The 23,460-nt window shown below is 41.8% G+C and overlaps 1 protein-coding gene across 11 annotated transcripts in view; it reads right to left on the minus strand.

Moving 5' to 3' along the window:
- Nucleotides 1-23,460, minus strand: part of ADARB1 (adenosine deaminase RNA specific B1) — a 134,313-nt gene that overhangs the window by 5,980 nt on the left and 104,873 nt on the right. For 10 of the 11 annotated variants that reach the window (XM_078378483.1, XM_078378481.1, XM_078378485.1 and 7 more), the window contains one exon: nucleotides 4,111-4,289. In XM_078378483.1, coding sequence (XP_078234609.1) covers nucleotides 4,111-4,289 — 179 coding nt within the window. Of the gene's footprint in view, nucleotides 1-4,110; nucleotides 4,290-21,647; nucleotides 22,259-23,460 lie in introns of those variants that run through there. The other variant, XM_072995055.2, reaches the window with a different exon arrangement.

The raw sequence follows: 23,460 nt of genomic DNA on the forward strand, positions 1-23,460 counted from the left end.
GAACCAGTTGCCCTGCACAAGAGGAGCAATTTCACTTCCATGTGAACTTTTTTGGTAGAGATGTAGTAACTGACAGCGTGGAGGTCCAGGATAGGGTGGAAACCTCTGCCTTTTTTTGTTATGATAACATACCGAGAGAAGAAACCCTGGTGGATGAGGGACAGGACTGATCACTTCTTTGTTTAGGAGTTCTGTATGACTTCCTGCAATAGGAGTGGCAAAGGGTGGGTGGATCTGAAGATGCCTGGGGGGGGGTAGGGATTGGAATTCGATGGCATATCCCTCTTGTATTATGGAGAGAACCTATCTGTCCATGGTGATAGATTGCCATTGGTGTAAATGCAGTGCAAGGGATGGTATTGAGTGTATTGGAAGGTGTGCTCAGTCACTGACAAGTGAAAAATTCTGTCTAGACTTCCTCTCCCAGCATTTTGTAGAGGGGTGCTGCTGAAATTTCAGGTGCTGACTTTTGGAGGTGTAAGAAGAGATTTGAGACTGGTGGAGGAAGATGTCGTTTGACTTTCTAAGGTCTAGGGTGTCTCTTCCAGGAGTAACGGAACTGTCACTGGGCTGGTTGGTTATAGAAACCCATACACTTGGCAGCAGTCCATATCTTGTGGAGGTTGTCCACTATGCCATCAGTTTTAAGAATGAAGAGTCCCTCCTCATCAAAGGGAAGGTCCTTCAGGTGGGGGTGTTTAGAGAGAAAAATGGGGTCTGTATTACAAATCTTATACAGGCTCTCTACCCAGGTGGGTGGGATGATGGAGGGCTTTACTCAGAAATCCTTGGCCATGTCAAGGAAGGATGGCATCGTAGATAAGTGTACTGGTGTGGAAGACTGTTTATCAATTTGGTCATAGTGAGGAACAGATGGATGAGGAACAGGCTTTTGAGGTTGAAGGACTTGGCAAGATGGGCGGATCAGATCTGAATAGGACTGGACATTGGGAGAAGGGGACAGATGGTGAGAGTCCACAACATCAGACTCTCAGGTGGTAATAAGGGCAGAGTGCCCTCCGAAGACTAGGAGTCAGAATCGGAGGCCAACAAGTCATCAGGACTGGAGTCTGGCTCCTGCTCTCACTGTTGGGTTGCTGAGACTGACTTGGGTGACTATGAGTCCATCCCTGGTGCTGAAGTTCCACATTGATGGAACAGGGAAATTTTGAAATTTGAAGGTGAGGGAGGTGGCTGAGCGGATCAATGCTTCTGTCTTTTTGGCTCTGGAGTCAAGTTCAGTCTTCTTAGACTTTGTTAGCCTTCTTGGGTCTGATGGGTCTGACGAGGGCCCAGTGGTCTGTGAGGAGGCATGAAATCAAGGTGTCAAAGCCAGACAAGGGGCTTTGGTGCTGGAACTAAGCCTCTAATGGAACAGGACACTCATAATACTGGCGGTCCCAGGCCACACTCTGGTATTAGTGCAAAGCAGATGACTGATGACCAGAGTAGCAACATAGCAAAGTGGCAATGGGAGAACCAAGGTGTCCCTGTACACGTGTCCATGTGCTCGCCCAGATAATAGATGGACTGTGGTTCCAGCCAGTCAGAGTCCCCACAGTACTCCATCAAACATTAGGTCAGAGGTTGAGGTTGATGATGAAGTGACACAGACAGTCCGGGGAGAGGCTCTGGATCCAAAAGCGGAGAGTGCACTTTCTGGGCAGGTTGAGTGACCCTCAGAGGTTGATGTTGGTGCTGAGGGGAGGCTTCCAGAGATGAGGAGGCTGAGGAGACAACTGAATAAGCTCTTCACCGAGGGGGGGCTATTGAAGGGGTTTCACCTCCCGAGTCTAATCTAATGACTGGCTAAACATAGGGGAAGATGGAGGATTGTCTCAGAGATGGAGAACATCCTTGTGGCGACTGCAAATGTCACTGTTATTCATATTCATGAGCTGAGGGCTGGAGAGGTGGAGTTTGCAGCTACATGAGGCTTGGCGGGAGAAGGAGGAGTCAGATAGGGTGAGTTAGTCAGAGAAAGAGGGAACAGATACTGAGAAATAGAGGTGGTTAGGAAAATAAGTAGAGAAGATGGTGACAATGTAGCAAGAGAAAAGTATGTACTGAGAGAACTGCTGATGAATTGCTTATGTATAATGTGTATCTGAAGAACTTCTGTCATTATTCAATCTGCTTCACTTCAATAAATAAGTTCTGTTTCTGTTCACAAGACAAGTGTTCTGACAAACGTCATTTATATTGTGGATCAAGGTAATCCACTGGTGGCAGTGAGAAGAAAACGCGACATGAGCTTTTGTGAGGGAAAGACAAGCAGGGGCCACAAGGGCAAACGCCACAATCCTCATTAGAGTGGGAAGGAAGAGAGATTATGTTAAGTGTTTCTGGAACAGTTAGAGGATGGAGAGATCCTCTTGATTTTCTTTGTAGGCATGGGGGAATCAGTTGAAGTCTTCTGTCTCTTCTTACAGGGAGATTTAGAGACTTAAGTTGTTGGAGTTGAGGGTTTCAAGGGCTTTGAAGCAGTGATCTCCACCTTAATTGACTTGGATTGTGGAGATTTTGAGATTGAAGGCTTTGGAACTCAGGGCTGGCCTTGGACTGAAAAAGTAAATTTAGTCTGGACTGCAGGTTGAAGGCACCTGTTGGATTCAGGGGCACCTGTTGGATTCATGAGTCCATTTTGGCAGAGGTTTCACAAAGATAGACTTCCAAGTGGTCTGGATGGTGTCCCAAAACAATCTTGGTAAAACCGCAACAAGGAGTCCAGGACGGGCTAGTGACCCTCCTCTTAGCAAAAAAGGCACAGAGAATGCCTGTCAGAAATTGGGAGCTTGTTCCTGCAGCATTGGCACTTTTAGAAATGGCACCTGGAAGCCATAAATTGGCCAGGAAAGTGGGGTGGAGATATGATTTATGTCCTCTCTTCGCTAGATATAATATTCTATTTTATAAAGGGAAAAAAACTCATGAAGACTGAATTCGTCAAAAATAGCCACCAAAGCCAACTAAAAACTCCAGAATGTTCCTCACATGCTTTCAAGGTGGAGGCAAAAGAGGAACTGAGGGAGGCATGAAATAGAAGTATTGGGGGGGAGCCGCTAAGGATCTCACTTTTCTAAGTTCTAGAATGGTCCAAGGGCTTTGTGCATGCACAGAAGGTACTCCGTATTCATGGAGAACATGACGAAGAACAATATTTTTTCACTTCTGTCTCATGTGACATCTAAAACTCCAGGTTACCTTCCTGGCAGTCTAGATCTGATGAGCCATGGTCATCACATCTTGCCCAACCTTTCTCCTTGAACCCCAAATTTCATACTACCTTCACCTGATGAAGACTGTAGGAGAACAGAAAACCTGTCTTATGTGTAGCTTTTTAGTGATCCAATCCTGATACTGCAGAACTCAGATCTTTGCTTATGAACAGAATACATGGGCATTTTTGTTATCTACTAATAAAAAACCAAGAACAGTTTCATTTTCACATATTAATGTGAATCAAAGGCTACACCCAAAATCTCATATCCTCCCTTTTGAAATTAGACTGAGGGGAAAAAAATCCAAAGCATTAGCTTTAAACCCAATCCATTCTTCTCCAGACAGCACCTTCCACTTCCAGTACATATTGAAAAATGATGCTCCCCATGTTGCAAGGCTCCAAAAGATGCAACTAAGTATCCTATTCTAGTTGATACTGATGATAAGATACATTATATACATTTTGTTGTTACTGCTAGTCTTTAGGGTAGCAGTAATAACAAAATGTATCTAATTGTTCTTCTATTTAAGACTATAGAACAGGGGTTCCCAAACATTTCTAATTAGCTGCTCTCTTGAGTGGTGGCAGCGGTGGCAGAGCGAGGGTTGAAGGGTGGAGCAGGAAGCAAAGAAACATGAAGGAGCTGGAAGAGTAGCAGCAGGAGCAGCGCCAGCTCAATTAAGAAACGGAGAGAAAACTCTGCCATGCTGCTAGCTGAGTTTGGTGGTGCCATGGCAGAAGTCACACTCTGTTATGGCACATACTTTGGGAACCCCTGCTATAGAATATTCAGTTCTAAAAAAAAATTGCTTGCCCAAATCAAACCACAAATGTTTCAGTCCAGAAGATGTTAAGACAATGCTGGGCTACCATTTCCTAGGTTGTACCTGTGTATAAATGCGCATCCAACGACTATATAGAGCATGTTTACAAAGACGGGATGCACGGCCCATCTCATCCTTCCCTGTTGTAGCATTAATAACTTCAAGGCCAGCATCTCCTACTGTCCAGTTTACACTGAAATTAGGTGCTTTTCCTGGTTGGCGGGCTTCAGTGTTGCTAATACCTGAAAGAAAGAAAGAAAGAAAGAAAGAAAGAAAGAAAGAAAGAAAGAAAGAAAGAAAGAAAGAAAGAAAGAAAGAAAGAAAGAAAGAAAGAGAGAGAGAGAAAGCATTCTCAACAAAAAATGTTTTGCTCACGGCTTATTTATCTATTTAAAATATTTTTACCCCACCTTTCTCTTTAAAAAGGACCCAAGTATTTACGTAATTAAAATATTTAAAGGTAAAAACAATGAGTATACAAAGGCAGTTTACATAGTTAAAGACAATGTTTAAACTAAAAACTAATAAGAATACAAATAATGAAATAGATCAAATAAATACTATTCTGAGAAATGGTAAACAAAAGCATTAAGGCACAATAATCAATTTAAAAATCCCACTCAGGCAGCCAATCAACCGAGGGAACGGGGCTGGTCTGGCCTCCTGTGGGAGGGCATTCCAAAGTTTAGGAGCAGCATGAGAGGCTCTCTCCCTATGAAGGTGGTGGCACTGAGAGAAAAGTCCTCCCCTGATGATCTAAACACCCAAGTAGGGTCATAATGGGTTAAGTGGTCCTTGAGATACCTTGGGGCCAATTTGTTTAATAGTTTAGAACTAGCACTTTGAATTGTTCCTGGAGATGGACTGGCAGTCAGTGGAGCTGCTCTAACAGTGGGGGTTGTGTGATCCTTGTAACCAGTCTCAATCTGGCTGACATGTTTGGGACCCGCTGAAGTTTCCTGACACTTTCCAGAGGCAACCCCATGTAGAGCACATTACAGTAATCCAACAAGGATATAACTAAGGCATGTCTCTCTGTGGCAAGATCAAACATCTCCAGAAGAGGACACAGTTGGCACACTAGTTTTAATTGTTTAATAGTTTTAATTTATAGATTCTCTGTCCAAAGAAACTCAGTAGTGTCATTCGCGTTATGTTCTTTTTGGTATTCCTATTATAGGAAAATAGAAGAATGTGTGGCAGAAATGTTTCAGCGTTACTGAAATTTGTATCTTTGACCTAATAAAGAATGGGAATATGAAAAATAATACAAAAATGCATGTAACACGGAAAAGATGTTTAGGAATATATCATATATCATATCATACACACACACACACACACACACACACACACACACACACACACACACACACACACACACACACACACACACACACACACATATATGAATTGATCTCACTACAATGAATTGATCTTACTACAATTCAGATTTGAGTGTCAGCAAGCAGCTAGGGGAGAAGACACACATTACTTAGTATAACCTATAATCTTTAAAGCTTTATCCATATTGAACTAATGAAATTAATTTGGGCATAGCCATTTAAGACACCTTCTGTGGAAGTGATGGCTCACTACTCCCTTACTGTCATGGCCATTTTATTTTAAAACACAAGGTTCATTTGTTGATTACTTGATATCAACATGTACATCAACTGCAATTCTCCCATGTCTGGAGCAAGCAACTTAAGCACCAGCTTGCAAAGACTGGATGTGCCTAGGTCTTATCTATGATCAGAAGCCTACTGGGGATTTATGACAATATAAGTGTAATTCTGTACATCACAGTGGTGACCTGTTTATTTCCATCCCCAGCTGTATGTTAAGCTGTGCAAACGGCACACAGGAATGAGAGTGGCAACTCATAAATTAGCAGCAGGTCACTCCCATGATTTACACAGTTCCACAAACCTCAACATAAATTCTTAATACAAGTCTGGCTTAATATATCTGAAATTTTCACATCTAATGTTATGCATAGAAACAGATGAAGCTAATTTATGAGTGGAAAAACTCATGGTGCAATAAATCAAACTGACCACAATCTTACTGAAAGGTGGCCTATCAAACAAACAAGCAAGCAAACAAATACTGCCCCTTTCTGCATGTGCAACACTATATTGTTTTTGCAGTGGGATATTTTGCAACGTATGCAAGGAGGCATGCAGTACATCTTTGGACAAGCATAAGATCAGTGCTCAATTACCTACAGCTTTGTGCAGCGAATTGTAAGGGCACATGGCAAGAAAGCCAGCAAGCTTGGAATTAGACTTAAGCAATGCCAGCATTGTGAAAAAAGGGAAGGAAGCCATGCTGGTGCATCTTTCTTTAAGTCAGTGCTTCTTTTTGGCAGCAAAAAGATACACCAGCCTCGTTTTCTCTCCTCCTTTTTCTATAATGTATTGTTATTTATCTTGAGTTCTAGACTTATTTATTTTCCTGCTATGTACCTCACACTAACTACATAAAGCCTGGCATTAACAAACTACAAAGCTGCTCAGAGATGGTAGGTGAACAGTCCACAATTCCTTTAAGGTGCAATGTGATCCTATTACTTCAGGATTATTTCATGTCAGATAATCAGAGAAAACACTCTTTGAAGTATTAGCTAACTCCCAAACCATACTAGTAATGGCATAATCCTGTGATTGTTATACTGTAAGCACTAAAATTTCATACAATGCCTTATTTTAGAATAGATAACCACGTTAATGTGTTCTAGTGTGTCAGACAAAAAATTTCTCTGGCATCTGAAAGCCTAACTGCTATATTTTAAGCAACATTTCAGAAAAAAAAGTTTTGCCTTCAACTGTCAGGGAATAAATTCATTTTTAACTAAACATACTGCATTAGAGATTCGAACTACCACACTAACGTGTGTGTGTTTTAAAAATGCACACCAACCCATTTTTTAAATTTTTGGACTAAACATTTTTTCAAACATTACTGAACCTTCTGAAATTCTAAAAGGTGCTGTAACAGAAACTTCCCAAACAGAAAATGCTCAGACCATATATCCACCAAACCAGTCTCAGAATATAAATAAATAAATAAACAAACAAACAAACAAATAAATGTATTAATAATAAATACTGAGTGCGCTGAAAGGCCCTAAGCATTGTCTCCTGAGCAAGAACAAAGTGATCAGCAACCCTCGAAAATGGGACACACAAGGGACCTAAACCACTTACTCTGGAGCCTTGATCCTCATTGCAACCATCTTTTTCTATGTCACCTGGCCCACTTTCCACTGTAGCTCCCTATTCATAAATGTGTTGAGCCTGAAGGGGCAAAGGTAGCTAGGGAAATGGCCAGTTCTTTTTCGGAGCTTTCTACTGCAATTCAATCCATCTACTCTACCTTTTTCAAGCTGTGATTTTTCTGGGGATGGTTGTTTTTACAGTATTTGACCATGCAGGCTAACTGGTTACCATGCTCACTGAGACCAATGCTGCATATAATACTTTTGAGATGAAAAAACACAACCAGTGTGTTTGGTCACCTGGGTAGTTGTCTCCATCCATTTTAATTGACTGCTAAATGGTGTAAGCTAGTGAAGTATCTGTAACACTAAGATAAGTAATAGTATGGGTGAACACACTACACACTACTGTGGATGGGGCGGGGGGGAGAGATTTAACCAAATGTAGTTTTATTGTTGTTGTTGCTGCTGCTAAGAATGCCTGAGAGGAGGTGACAGACAGGTTGTTTAGTTGTAATTGTAGTTCTTTGAGTGGTCATCTTTGAATTCATACATGTGTGTTTCTTCTGTGCCTGTGTGAACATCATCAGAATCTTCTAGCATTCTCCCCACTCTGAAGGGATTCCTCAGATTCCCCAGTCCACTCCTGATGTAGGAACAATAGGAGCTTCATGACAGTGGGTTGCATAAAATCACAGATGACAACATGAAGAACTATAGGTATAGGTAAGCAACCTGTCCTCCTTCTTCATGGTCTCTGTGAAATCACACCTTGGTGTGATGGCTAAGCGCACTTACCAGCTGGTGAGATATCATGCAGAGGATATCACTGCTCTGCTGAAGGCAGCATCAAGCTTAGCCTGGAGGTCCTGTCTGTAATGTTTGACGAATGTTGAGAGTTTGCTGCTTTGCAAATGTCTTTGAGTTGAACTTCTCTGAGAGCTGCCAGCAACCACTCTGGTAGAATTCAGTGAATGTGAGGGTGGCTTCTATGCCAGTTGGAAGCACAAAGTGATTGTGCTTAACCATTTAAATAGCGTCCGAGGTATAATATGGTGATCCGTCCTTGGCCCCTGATGACTAACAAAGAGTCTAGAAGACTTGTGATAGTCTTTAGTTGTAGAAATATAAAAAGATAAGGCCCTATGGACATCGAGAGTATGAAGTAATTTCTCCAACTCTGGGTTTCTGAAGAAATGAGAAGCTGCAGAGCCCAGCAACTGATGTGCTACTATTCCAGACAAATACACTTTAAACTAGGAAAGTTCCTGTTGTTTAAGATGTAATAGAAAACAGAGAACCATGTGCTTAGGTTTAAACATGGATCTGTCAACCCAGAGAAGGTCTCTGCAATTATGTAGTGAAACCAACAAAATTCTTCCATTCATAGCTATAATACCTGATTGAAGGGTTTCTTGCTTCAGTCAAAATTTTGTTTAGCTCAGGTGAATAGTCCAAGATGTTAGTTTTAGGCAAGCAAAATCAGATGATGGCTCTGGCTCTGAGTGAATATGTTCGAAGCTCTTGGAAGTTGATAGATATTTGTTGTCATCTATCTGAGGCTGGCAAACCAGGGTTAACATGGCCACTAAGGAACTATGGCACTGGCTTTGTCCTGATGTAGTTTTACTATGATTCTGTTCAGATAAAATTTCTTCCATTGAATTGCAAAAGTATCTCATAGCAATCTTTTCCTGTGGCCTGCTTGAGAAAAGAAATTTTGCATTTGCTGTTGCTGTAGGTTGTGAATAAATCCACATTGGGGTGTTCCCAGCAAGCACAAATGTCACTGAAAATTTCCAGAGACAGATCCCATTTGTGGGTCATGGTTATCTGTCAACTGGTCAGGCTCTTGGTTTTCCTCCCTACTGACATGAATGGATGCTGGGTGGATTTGTCTCTCCAGACACCATCCCATAATCAAACTGCCAGGTACAGAAGGAGTATCAAGTGCATAGTGGTTGTGTTCTTTGCGGGTGATTTGTACACCTTGCCTTGTATAAGTTTTTCAAAAGTCTGAAAAGTCTTTATTATGGCTAGCATTTCCAATGTGTTTTATTTATAATCACCTTTCAGTTTTGGACTGAAGTGCACATGGATCTGTCAAACAAGGCAATGTACTCTCCATGGTTACTTGGATGTGAGGTCATAGTTGCTTGAGTGGCCTCCCAAGTGACAGGTTGCACACGTTTGTCTACCACAGGAGCTGCTGCACAAGTTCCTCAGCGACACACAGTCCCTTCTTTTATTGCTTTCTGTCAGGATGTTGTAGGAGGTGAAGTTCCAAAGCATGTGGGATGACTGATGCATCCCAGAAGTTATTTGGTTGTATGGGTTGTAACTTGACCTTCATCAACTCCATGAGCTTGTATGTAGCTTGAACTTGTTCATCAATTCTGTGAGCTTGTATATCCTGTTGCACAGTACGCATACTCCTACTTTCTTGGAATACAGAATGGCTCCTATATGTTGAATGCCTTCAACTGGTGTCAGATGTGATGTTTTAAAAGTGGATTTGAAGCCTGAGATCTGACATGGCATGGACTGAAGGTTATATCTTCTGTCTTGCTTCTTGAGTTGGCCACAATCAGCCAGTTCTCTATGTATAGAAATACTATGTTTTGAGATATGCAGCAACAGGCACTATACATCTTGTAAAAACCTTGGGTGGTTTGAATTCATAGTTGTTGTCATCCACACCAAAATGGAGAAATTGATGATAGTTCAAATGGAAGGTAACATGGAAATATGCATCCTCCAAGTCTATGACAGTAAACCAATCTGCCTTTTTGAGAAGTATCAAAATGGTCTCTAATGTCACCATTCTGATTTTTTGTATCTACCCCCTCTTTGATTCTACAGTTTTAAGTATCAGGACATAATAAAAATAATCTCATCCTTAGCAGGTCTGAAAATTAAGTAAATATAACCTCAGATGAATACATGACATATTACATAATACCAAAATGGAGAAGCCATGTGTGAAAAATTAAGTACATCTTATGATGTACTTATGACCCATGACAATTTGCATACAGGAGAAATAGATCTACTGATGATGCTGTGTCCATTGTACTCCATACTGTATTGAGCCACTTAGAACAACAGGGAACTTACTGTATGTGAGGCTGTTGTTTGTGGATTATAGCTCTGCTTTTAATACCATTCTACCAAATAGGTTGTTTTTTAAAATGATCAACCTGGGATTACCTCAAGAGATCTGCATGTGGATAAAGGATTTTCTGACAGATAGGCCACAGTCAGTAAGGATGGGATCTCACCATTCTTCTACCCTGGTACTAAGTACAGGAGCTCCCCAGGGCTGTGTGCTAAGTTAATTCCTCTATTCCCTGTACACACATGATTGCACCCCACTGTATAACACCAATGCAATTATTAAATTTGCGGATGATACGACAGTGGTGAGGCTCATAAATAAGAACAATGAGTCTGCTTATAGAAAGGAAGTATAAAGGTTGATACTTTGGTGTAAAGAAAATCATCTCACACTTAACATCAAAAAAACTAAAGAACTCATAATTGATTTTAGGAGGAAGAGAAATTATTATTATTATTATTATTATTATTATTATTATTATTATTATTATTATTATTATTATTATTTAATAGGTTGTAGAACCGTCTTTAGCAGCAACAACTTCAAGTAACCATTTTCTGCATCACTTCATCAGTTTCTCACATTGTTGTGGAGAAATTCTGGCCCACTCTTCTTTACAACGTTGCTTCAGTTCATTGAAGTTTGTGGGCATTTGTTTATAAACAGCTCTCTGAAGGTCCCGTCACATCATTTCAATCAGATTGAGGTATGGGCCATTGCAACACCTTGATTCTTTTCTTTTTCAGCCATTCTGTTATAAATTTGCTGGTGTGCTTAGGATCACTGTCCTGTTGCATGACCCAGTTTTGGCCAAGCTTTAGCTGTCGGATAGATGACCTCACATCTGACTGTAGAATACTTTGGAGACATTTGTACATCACTGGCCATTAACTGCTGAGACAGGTTGCCCAGTTTTGGGGTTTGGTGTCACCTGTATGTTCATGGTTCATGGCTGACTCAATGAATGCAAGGTATCCAGGTCCTGTGGCTGCAAAACAAGCCAAAATCATCACGCTTCGCCACCATGCTGGTTTCACTTGCTGATGATCAAGGGATTTGGTTAGCACCCCCTGGCTGCTACTTAGCCTCTTGATTCCTATGGAAGCAGGTAAGGGTCTACTTAGTTTTTAACACATGGGTTCTCAATTTTGGATTTATTTTTGTTAAATAAGTTATGTTACAGTGTAATATATCATGTAGTGTTCCTCTGAGGTTGTATTTACTTAATTTTCAGACCTGCTAAGGACCAGATTATTTTTATTATGTTCTGATACGTAAAACCACATAACTCAAAGAGGATGTACTTTCTTTTCCACATGACTGTATATATAAATTCACATATCTCAAGTCTAAGATGGGCTTTAAACCCCCATCTTTTTGGGGGACAAAAAAACTTTCCCAAGAATCAAGAGGGATCTTCTGTATAGCATCTGTGATGAGATGGGTTTTTGAATTAAAGTCTTGTAAGGAATATGGGGTTTGTAATTAAGAAATGAACAAGAGAGGTTCCATCTTGTTTCTTTGTATAAAGTATCTATGCTATGCTAGCAGGTTGTTTCTAGGCGAGCAGAGAGAATGTTATTCTGATAGCCTGAGAAAAGGACTCGGTGTGATTAGATGGGAATTGTTGTGACTTTTTGTGAAACCACAGTAACCCAAATAACATCTGGTGTGTATGGGAAAGAAGTCATGTGGTGCAACGGGACTGTTTGCCTAGTAACGAACTCTGATTGGATGACATCGTGGGAAGGTGCGATAAGCCCTTGCCAGTTACTCTTGAAAAAGGAACTTTTTGCCTATGGACATGGTCTTTCAAGACCGACTCTTCATTCATTCGTGACTCACCCTAATGTCTTACGAGACTTACTTGTGGCCTACACACATGGACTATGCATGGACTATTTCCTATGGACTATTACCTATGGAATACCCTTTATGGACTTCTTTTCTTGAAATACTCCTTATGGACTATTACTTTTGGAATACTTCATATGGACTATACTCTTGGACTTTTCTAAGGACAATGGGACTTTTACTGATTTTTTCTTTTTAGTACAGGATTTTTGTTCTACAGAATCACTGAGGACTATAGCCTTTTTATAACCTACTTGGATTATTTTGTTTTTACTAATGAAATACTGGACTGGAACTGTTGTTATTCTTTTTAATGGCTTTTTGTATTTTTGTAAGGTTTTTGAACACTTTTCTATTTTTCATGTTTTCTTTGCCTCACTACAGAGTTGTAAATAACTAACACAATGCTTATTTACTTGCCTTGACTTAGTTTGGTTTTGATACCTAGTAACATGCTTATTTTTTTTAAATAAAATAATGATTATAAAATTCAGTTGGTTTCCTGAACAGTACACTTGTCTTAGGGTCATCTGAGAGTGCTGCCTCGGCCTAGCATACTTAAGGAGTCCTGCCAGTGGTGCAAGTTAAGTCTAAGGACTACAAAGCCCACTTGATCTTTTCACGGTAATATCTGAGAGTACAAGGGTGTTCTTATGTGGGCAGACCTGTAAGATGGAGTGTTGTAGCATGGCTAACTGAGCTTGGACTCACTCAGCCCACTTTAGCGTGTGCAAACTCCTGATTACTCTCTGTCCAGGCTTACGCGGACGTTTTCGAACGCCGTGTTTGCTGACAGCATCCATCTGGAAAGATGTTCTTGAAGGACTTCTTCTTGAAGGACTTGAGATGATGCTGTGGTCCTGAACTGCTCTGTTGGTGGGAGGGACGTGAATATGCCACAACCCGGATGGATTATGGTCAAGACACAATTATACAGTGGTGCCCCGCATGACGATGATAATCCATTCTGTCAAAATCGTTGTACAGCAAAATCGTCGTCATGTGAAAAAAACCCCATTGGAATGCATTGAAAACCGGTTAATGAGTTCCAATGGGGAAATACCTCATCATCCAGCAAAGATCGCCCATAGAGAACTGCCGATCAGCTGTTTAAAATCGCTGTCTTCAGAAGGTTCTGTCCGGAAAACAGCCATTTTGCGAAGGAAAGCCATTTTGCGGAGCCAGAAAAAACATCATTTTGTGAACAAACGGTTCACGAAGCAGGAACCTAAGCAACGTAAAGCGAAAAAACCCCATAGGAACCATCGTTTTGCGATCGCAGTAGCAATCGCAAAAAAGTCATTGTCAAGCGATTTCGTCATCATGCGGGGTCGTCGTAATGCGGGGCACCACTGTATTTCATGATAGTGCACCAGGTGTTGCTAAATGGTGGTGCTGAGATGCTTAAGATCTGTAGGGTAATGGAGGATCTGTGGGATGCAGTCTTAATCTGTCTGGGAAATATCTGGCAGATAATGAAAAAGAGGGATGCCTCTAGTAAGGATGGTAGGATCTATGATGGGATAATGACAAAAAATCCATGCGTATAGACATATTTCTTTTCTTTAAAGTTTGACCATAATGTCTTCTGTTTTGGTATGAAATAGGCCCTCACCATCAAAGGGTAAATCCTCAATGCCAGATCTTGACTCCTCTGATATGCCTCCAGATAAACGCCTGAGTGCTATATCTTGTCCCAAAAGAATCTGTGGTAGGCTCCCATTGCCACCTGGTAGTGTTTTGTGTGTTTAGTCGTTTAGTCGTGTCCGACTCTTCGTGACCCCATGGACCAGAGCGCGCCAGGCCCTCCTGTCTTCTACTGCCTCCCGGAGTTGTGTCCGGTTCATGTTGGTTGCTTCGCAGACACTGTCCAGCCATCTCATCCTCGGTCGTCCCCTTCTCCTCTTGCCATCACACCTTCCTAACATCAAGGTTTTTTCCAAGGACTCTTTTCTTCTCATGAGATGGCCAAAGTACTGGAGCCTCAGCTTCAGGATCTGTCCTTCAAGTGAGCATTCAGGGTTGATTTCCTTTAGAATTGATAGGTTTGTTCTCTTTGCAGTCCAGGGGATTCTCAAGAGCCTCCTCCAGCACCACAATTCAAAGGCATCAATTCTTCGGCGGTCTGCTTTCTTTATGGTCCAGCTCTCACTTCCATACATCACGACAGGGAAAACCATAGCTTTGACTATTCGGACTTTTGTTGGCAAGGTGATGTCTCTGCTTTTCAAGATGCTGTCAAGATTTGTCATCGCTTTCCTCCCAAGAAGAAGGCGTCTTTTAATTTCAGGGCTGCTGTCTCCATCTGCAGTGATCATGGAGCCCAGGAAGATAAAATTTGACACTGCCTCCATATCTTCCCCTTCTATTTCCCAGGAGGTGATGGGACCAGTGGCCATGATCTTAGTTTTTTTGATGTTGAGTTTCAGACCATGTTTTGCACTCTCCTCTTTCACTCTCATTACAAGGTTCTTTAATTCCTCCTCACTTTCTGCCATCAGAGTGGTATCATCTGCATATCGGAGGTTGTTGATATTTCTTCCGGCAATCTTAATTCCGGCTTGGGTTTCTTCCAGTCCAGCCTTCCGCATGATGTATTCTGCATATAAGTTAAATAAGCTGGGGGACAATATACAGCCTTGCCGTACTCCTTTCCCAATTTTGAACCACTCAGTTGTTCCATGACCAGTTCTAACTGTTGCTTCCTGTCCCACATATAGGTTTCTCAGGAGACAGATAAAGTGGTCAGGCACTCCCATTTCTTTAAGAACTTGCCATAGTTTGTTGTGGTCCACACAGTCAAAGGCTTTCGCATAGTCAATGAAGCAGAAGTAGATATTTTTCTGGAACTCTCTGGCTTTCTCCATAATCCAGCGCAAGTTAGCAATTTGGTCTCGAGTTCCTCTGCCTCTTCGGAATCCAGCTTGTACTTCTGGGAGTTCTCGGTCCACATACTGCTGAAGCCTACCTTGCAGATTTTGAGCATAATCTTGCTAGTGTGCGAAATGAGTGCAATTGTTCGGTAGTTGGAGCATTCTTTGGCACTGCCTTTCTTTGGGATTGGGATGTAGACTGATCTTTTCCAATCCTCTGGCCACTGTTGGGTTTTCCAAACTTGCTGGCATATTGAATGTAGCACCTTAACAGCATCATCTTTCAAGATTTTAAATAGTTGAACTGGGATGCCATCACCTCCACTGGCCTTGTTGTTAGCCAGGCTTTCTAAGGCCCACTTGACTTCACTCTCCAGGATGTCTGGCTCAAGGTCAGCAACTACATTGTCTGGGTTGTCCGGGATATCCAAATCTTTCTGATATAATTCCTCTGTGTATTCTTGCCACCTCTTCTTGACGTCTTCTGCTTCTGTTAGGTCCCTCCCATTTTTGTCTTTTATCATGTTCATCTTTGCGCAAAATGTTCCTCTAATATCTCCAATTTTCCTGAACAGCTCTCTGGTCTTTCCTTTTCTGTTATCTTCCTCTATTTCTTTGCATTGTTCATTTAAGAAGGCCCTCTTGTCTCTCCTTGCTATTCTTTGGAAGTCTGCATTCAATTTTCTGTAACTTTCCCTATCTCCCTTGCATTTTGTTTCCCTTCTCCTCTCTGCTATTTCTAAGGCCTCGTTGGACAGCCACTTTGCTTTCTTGCATTTCCTTTTCTTTGGGAGGGTTTTCGTTGCTGCCTCCTGGACAATGTTACGAGCCTCTATCCAAAGTTCTTCAGGCACTCTGTCCACCAAATCTAGTTCCTTAAATCTGTTCTTTACTTCCACTGTGTATTCATAAGGGATTTGGTTTAGATTATACCTGAGTGGCCCAGTGGTTTTTCCTACTCTCTTCAGTCTAAGCTTGAATTTTGCTATGAGAAGCTGATGATCAGAACCGCAGTCAGCTCCAGGTCTTGTTTTTGCTGACTGTATAGAGCTTCTCCATCTTTGGCTGCAGAGAATATAATCAATCTGATTTCGATATTGCCCATCTGGTGATTTCCATGTATAGAGTCGCCTCTTGTGTTGTTGGAAAAGAGTGTTTGTGATGACCAGCTTATTCTCTTGACAAAACTCTATTAGCCTTTGTCCTGCTTCGTTCTGAACTCCAAGGCCAAACTTCCCTGTTGTTCCTTTTATCTCTTGGCTCCCTACTTTAGCATTCCAGTCCCCTAGAATGAGAAGAACATCTTTCTTTGGTGTCAGTTCTAGAAGGTGTTGTAAATCTTCATAGAATTGTTCAATTTCAGTCTCCTCAGCAATGCTGGTTGGTGCATAAACTTGGATTATTGTGATGTTGAATGGTCTGCCTTGGATTCGTATTGACATCATTCTATCATTTTTGAGATTGTATCCCATTACAGCTTTTCCCACTCTTTTGTTGACTATGAGGGCTACTCCATTCCTTCTACGGGATTCTTGCCCACAGTAGTAGATATGATAATCATCTGAGCTGAATTCACCCATTCCTGTCCATTTTAGTTCGCTGATGCCCAGGATGTCGATGTTTATTCTTGCCATCTCCTGTTTGACCAGCTCCAGCTTCCCAACGTTCATAGATCTTACATTCCAGGTTCCTATGCAGTATTTTTCTTTACAGCATTGGACTTTCCTTTCACTTCCAGGCACGTCCACAGCTGAGCGTCCTTTCGGCTTTGGCCCAACCACTTCATTAGCTCTGGAGCTACTTGTACTTGTCCTCCGCTCTTCCTCAGTAGCATGTTGGACGCCTTCCGACCTGAGGGGCCCATCTTCCAGCGTCATATCTTTTAGCCTTTTGTTTCTGATCATGGGGTGTTCTTGGCAAAGATACTGGAGTGGCTTGCCATTTCCTACTCCAGGTGGATTGCGTTTAGTCGGAACTCTCCACTATGTCCTGTCCGTCTTGGGTGTCCCTGCACGGCATAGCCCATAGCTTCTCTGAGTTACTCAAGCCCCTTCGCCACGACAAGGCAGCAATCCATGAAGGGGCACCTGGTAGTTGCCAACCCTATTCCCCAAGACAGCAGTGGAGTAGATTCTTTGCCTATTGTATCAATTTTCCATCCATTTCTATTGTTGGGAGCTGTATTTTGGCATCCTCTGGACATGTCTAGAGAGCCTCAACTATAATGGAGGGTGGGTGTGGGTGAATAAACTGAAACTTAATCCAGACAAGACAGAAGTGTTCCTGGTCAGTTGCAAGGTAGAGCAAGAAATAAGGATGTAACATGTGTTGGAGGGGGCTACACTCCCTCTGAAAACACACTTGAGGGTGCTCCTAGATTCATTTCTGAGCCTCTTGAATGCCTCCAGCATTTTAGCACTCACCACCTCCTGAGGTTATTAGTTCCATTGCCATACTGCTCTAACAGTTATGAAATTTTTCCTGATATTCAGCCTAAATCTGGCTTCCTGTAACTTGAGCCCATTATTGCGTATCCTACACTATGGGGTGACTGAGAACAGATCCTGCCACTCCTCTGTATGACTACCTTTCAAGTATTTGAAAAGTGCTATCACATCTCCCCTCAGTCTTCTTTTCCCAAGCTTAAACACACCTAGTCTTTCTAGTTCCATGACCACCCTTATTTCCCTCCTCTGAAATTGCTGCAGTTTTCTGCCATTCTTCTCAAAGTGTAGTGTGCAGAACTGGACACAATAACCTAGATGAGGCCTAACCAGTGCAGAATAGAGGGGAAATTACCTCTTTTAGAGACTATACTACTATTAATGTGTCCCTGAAGTCAAGATATCTACAGTATTTCCACAGTCTACCAGGGAGGTTACCTGATCAAAAATGAGATCAGATTTGTCAGATTAGTTCTTGACAAATCCATGTTGGCTCCTAGTTATTACTGCATTGTCTTCAAGGTGCTTGCAGAATGACTGCTTTTCAATCTGCTTCAGAATTTTCCCTGATATTGATACCAGTTCAGACTAGTGCATCAGCTGCACCCTTTCTTGCAGAGGTCTGCTCTGGCCATGGTGACACAGACTTTAGTTATACAGTGGTGCCTTGCTTGACGAGGATAATCCGTTCCAGCAAAATCACCATAGAACAAAATTGTCGTCAAGAGAAAGTAAAAATCCCATTGAAATGCATTGAAAACTGGTTCAATGTGTTCCAATGGGCAAAATACCTCAGCATCCACCGAAGATCCTCCATAGGGCGGCCATTTTCCGGTGCCTGTAAAGTGAGGAATCCGTCCTAAAACACAGCGGGGAGCCATTTTACACAGCGGGGAGCCATTTTGAAAGCCCGACGTTCAGCTGTTTTGATCATCATTAAGCGAAAAATCGGTTCCTGAAGCAGGGAACCAATAATCGTGAAGCGATTTTTCCCTATTAAAACATCAAAAACTTCATCGTTAAGCGATTTCCTCATCTAACGAGGTAATCGTCAAGCGGGGCACCACTGTATCCTGGCTGGATTACAGTAATACACTCTATGTGGTGCTGTCTTTTGAATGTTTTGGAAACTTCAGCAGGTCTAAAATGCTGCAACCAAATTGTTAAATAGGGGCATTTATAGGGGTCACATAACCCTCCTGTTACAGCAGCTATTTAGCCTATAAAGCACTAAATGGCTGTCTCAAGAACTGCATCTTTAACAGCCTGCCCTGGTGTTAAGGAAGCTTTTCTGTTGGTCCCATCACCTTCACAGGTGCATTTGGTGGGAACAAAGGAAAGGGCCTTCTCTGTTGCTGCTCCCAGACTCTGAAGCTCCCTCCCACAGGAAGCCACGCTACCTCCATCTTCACTGTTTTTCCACAAGCAAAGACCTTTCTCTTCAGACAAGCTGTCCCTTAGTGATTGGCTTTCTGAGAAAGGTTTTTAAAAAAGAGTGTTGTTCCTTGTTGCTTTGAATATGTCTTTGGTGTGGATTTTGTTTATCATTTTAGTGGGATATTTGTTTAATACTTTTTAAATATTTATATATGTACTGTTTTTAGCTTTAAATATTGTCTTTTATTGATGTAAACTTTTTTAAAAGGAGAAAAGTGGGGTAATTTGTTTAAAAATTGAGAAATACTTCCACTGCTCATTGTGCTGTAATTTCTGTTTTAAACCAAAGCCATGTTGGTTTTTCGGATTTGGTTTTTCGGACCATGGCTAAGCTTCCTAGAAGAAAGGCAGCTAGCGAAAGATGGCTTCCACCTCACAAGGACTGGGAAGAATAAATTTGGCCACAGCATGAAGAACTTCATCAGGAGGGCTTTAAACTGAATTGGAAGGAGGAGGGAGACACAAGCACTGAGTTAAGGGTAGATGAAGTATTTTGTTTATTTATTAGTTTTATTTATATGCTGCATTTCTCCCAACAAGGGACCCAAAGCAGCTCACAACATAAAAATTCACACTATTGAAAAACACAATAAGTTAAATATTAAAAGATAAATTGAACAATATATGATTTAAAACACAATTAAAAGATTAACACATGAAAAAAAAAAGATTAAAAATCTTCTCTTACACACAATAAGAGGAATGGACCAAACTCATCAAAAGCGCAACAATGACATTAATAATAATAATAACAATAATAATCATAACAGTAGTAATAATAATAATATTCATAAGAATATACTAAGACAAACAGGCCACAAATCACACAACCTCCAGTGTCTGTATATGAATGCCAGGGGTATGGGAAACAAACAAGAAGAACTGGAAATTTTAATTTAAGAGGGTAAGTATGATTTGACAGGAATAACTGAAACTTGGTAGGATGTCTCCCATGACTGGAATACAGCAATTGAGGGGTATAAACTGATCAAAAAGAGCAGAGAGAATAAAAGGGGACGTGGAGTTGCAGTATATGTCAAAAATATACATTCCTGCACAGAAATACAGGGGGAGGAGAGTGGATGTCCCGTTGAAAGCATCTGAATCAATCTAGTTGGGGCAGAAAACAAAAGGAATTTGGTAGCTGGAGTCTACTACCAACCACCAAATCAAAGAGAGGAAGCGGATTAAACTTTTGAAAAACAAATTACAGGGTTTTCAAAAAGACATGACGTAGTAGTAATGGGAGGTTTCAATTATCCTGATATCTGTTGGGAGGCAAATTCTACCAAATATGGCCCTTCCAAGAAATTACTGGCTTGTGTGGCTGATAATTTTCTCCTACAAAAAGTGGAGAAAGAATCTAGATGATTTGCTATCCCTGACTTGATTCTGACAAACAGAGATGACTTGGTGGGGGAAGTTGCAGTAAGGGGAACTCTAGGCGAGAGTGACCCTGTCCTTCTAGAATTCTTGATTTCAAAGGAAACAAAAGCAGAGTGTAGCTGCACACTTCTGCTGGATTTTAAAAGGGCCAATTTTAATAAACTCAGAACAAAGATAAGTAAGGTCCCCTGGCAGGAGATCCTAACAAGAAAAGGAGTCCAAGAAGGGTGGGAGCTTCTAAAAAAACCAATTCTGAAGGCACAACTACAAACAATCCTAAAAAGAAAAAAAGGTGGTAAGTGGGGGAAAAAGGCCAGTGTGGCTTCACAAAAAGCTCAGGGAGGGCCTAAAATCCAAAAAAGAAATGTACAGGAAGTGGAAAGAAGGCCAGGCCACCAAGGATGAGTACAGACAAGTAACAAGGACATGCAAGGATGGCATTAGGAGGGCAAAAGGTGAGAATGAGACACTAAAAGCAATAAAAAAGCATTCTTCAGGTATGTGAGTAGCAAAAGACAAACAAAAGACATAGTGGCACAGCTTCGCAATGGAGATGGGAGAATGATAATAGAGGACAAAGAAAAGGCAGAGGTGCTCAATTCCTATTTTAGTTCGGTCTTTTCTTATAAGACAGACAATAAACTTCCAAACAAATTGGAAGTGCAAGTCAGGGGGACAGGATTGCAGCTGGAGACAGATAAACAAATAGTCAAGGAATACCTTACCACCTTGAACGAGTTCAAATCTCCAGAGCCGGATGAACTGCATCTGAGAGTATTGAAATAACTGGTTGAAGAACTCTCAGAACTGCTACCCTGTTTCATTGAAAATAAGACCTAACCTGAAAATAAGCCTAGTATGATTTTTCAGGATGCTCATAATATAAGCCCTACCCCAAAAATAAGCCCTAGTTAAGTGAAATCCCGCCCTCCACCACTGCGCAGCATTGTGCAGCAACCAGAAGATGACATGACTGTAAAATAAAACATCCCCTGAAAATAAGACTATTTATTTTATTTATTTATTTATTTATTGGACTTATATACCGCCCCATAGCGCTACAAGCACTCTCCGGGCGGTTTACAATTTTTTTTTTTTTTTAATTATAAAGGCTACACATTGCCCCCCCAGCAAGCTGGGTACTCATTTTACCGACCTCGGAAGGATGGAAGGCTGAGTCAACCTTGAGCCGGCTACCTGGGATTTGAACCCCAGGTCGTGAGCACAGTTTTAGCTGCAGTACAGCGTTTTAACCACTGCGCCACGAGACTAATGCGTTTTGGAGCAAAATTAATACAAGACACTGTCTTATTTTCGGGGAAACACGGTATCCATTATTTTCTTGAAATTATGGGAAACGGGGAGGTGCCAGAGGATTAGAGGAGGGCTAATGTCGTCCCTATATTCAAAAACGGCATAAAAGAGGAACCTGGGAACTAAAGGCAGTCAGCCTGACATCAATCCAAGACAAAATTCTGAAACAGATCGTAAAGTGGTCATTGTGCAAGCACCTAGAAGACAATGCAGTAATAACTAAATGCCAACACAAATCCTGCCAAACTAATTTGATCTCGTTTTTTGATCAGGTAACCTCCCTGATAGAGGGAATGCTGTAGACATAGTAAATCTTGACTTCAGCAAAGCTTTTGACAAAGTGCCCCATGATATCCTGATTAGCAAGCTAACTAGGTATGGGGTGGATAGATCAAATGTTAGGCGGATACACAATTGGCTACAGAATCGTATTCAGAGGGTGATGATTAATGGGTCCATCTCTAACTGGGAGGAGTACTCCAAGGCTCAGTCCTGGGTGCGGTGCTCTTCAGTATTTTTATTAATAATTTAGATGAGGGAGTGCAGGTAATGCTTGTCAAATCTGCAGATGATACAAAATTGATACAAAATACCTTAGAACAATGGTCCCCAACCTTTTTGTCACCGTGGACTGGTTGAGGGAGGATGGGGCCCATGTGCAGGAAGGCAGGGCACCACCCGCGCTCATGCACCTGTATGTAGGGGCAGGAGGTGCTCGTGCGGACACGCATGCACATGCATGAAGGGGCAGGGATGCTTGCGGGGCATTTGCACACTTGCACATATGCATGAAGGACGGGGGTGCTCACGCAGACATGCACACATGTGCAAAGGGGCTAGATGGGGGGGGAGTGCATGTGGGGATGGAAGATCTGTCTCCATGGGGGTTGGAGATCCCTGCCCTAGAAGACAGAAACAAAATTCTAAATGACCTTGATAAGATGGGAGTACAGGGCCAAAAGCAACAAAATGAAATTCAACAGGGTTAAGCAAAAAGTACAGCACCTCAGAAAAAGAAACCAATTGCACAGTTAGGGGATAGCTGGCTCAGGAAAACAATGAGGGAAAAGATCTCTCACAAGTGATATAAGCCAACAGTGTGATGTGGCTACAAAAAAGGCAAATGCTATTTTAGGCTGCATTAATAGAAAAAGAGTTTCCAAATCCCGCAAGGTGCTAATCGATCTCTATTCAGCACTGGTTAGGCCTCACCACACTTCAAGAAGGGTGCTAACAAATTGGAACAAGTTTAGAGGAGGGTGACAAGGATGATGATGGGCCTCGAAACCAAGCCTTATGAGGAAAGACTGAAAGAATTGGGCATGTTAAGCCTTGAGAAAGGAAGACTGAGGGGAGATATGATTGTTGTTTGTTGTTTTTTAGTCGTTAAGTCATGTCTGACTCTTCGTGATCCTATGAACCAGAGCACACCAGGCCCTCCTGTCTTCCACTGCCTCCCGGAGTTGGGTCAAATTCAGTGCTTCAGTGGCACTGTGCATCTATCTCGTTCTCTGTCGTCCCCTTCTCCTCTTGCTTTCACACTTTCCCAACATCAGAGTCTTTTCCAGGGAGTCTTCTCTTGAGATGGCCAAAGTATTGGAGCCTCAGCTTCAAGATCTGTCCTTCCAGTGAGCACTCAGGGTTGATTTCCTTCAGAATGGATAGGTTTGTTCTCCTTGCAGTCCAGGGGACTCTCAAGAGCCTCCTCCAGCACCACAATTCAAAAGCATCAATTCTTCGGCAGTGTAGCTCTCACTTCAATAC

This window comes from Pogona vitticeps, chromosome 1, assembly GCF_051106095.1.
Source record: "Pogona vitticeps strain Pit_001003342236 chromosome 1, PviZW2.1, whole genome shotgun sequence".
In the NCBI taxonomy this organism is placed as follows: Eukaryota; Metazoa; Chordata; class Lepidosauria; order Squamata; family Agamidae; genus Pogona; species Pogona vitticeps.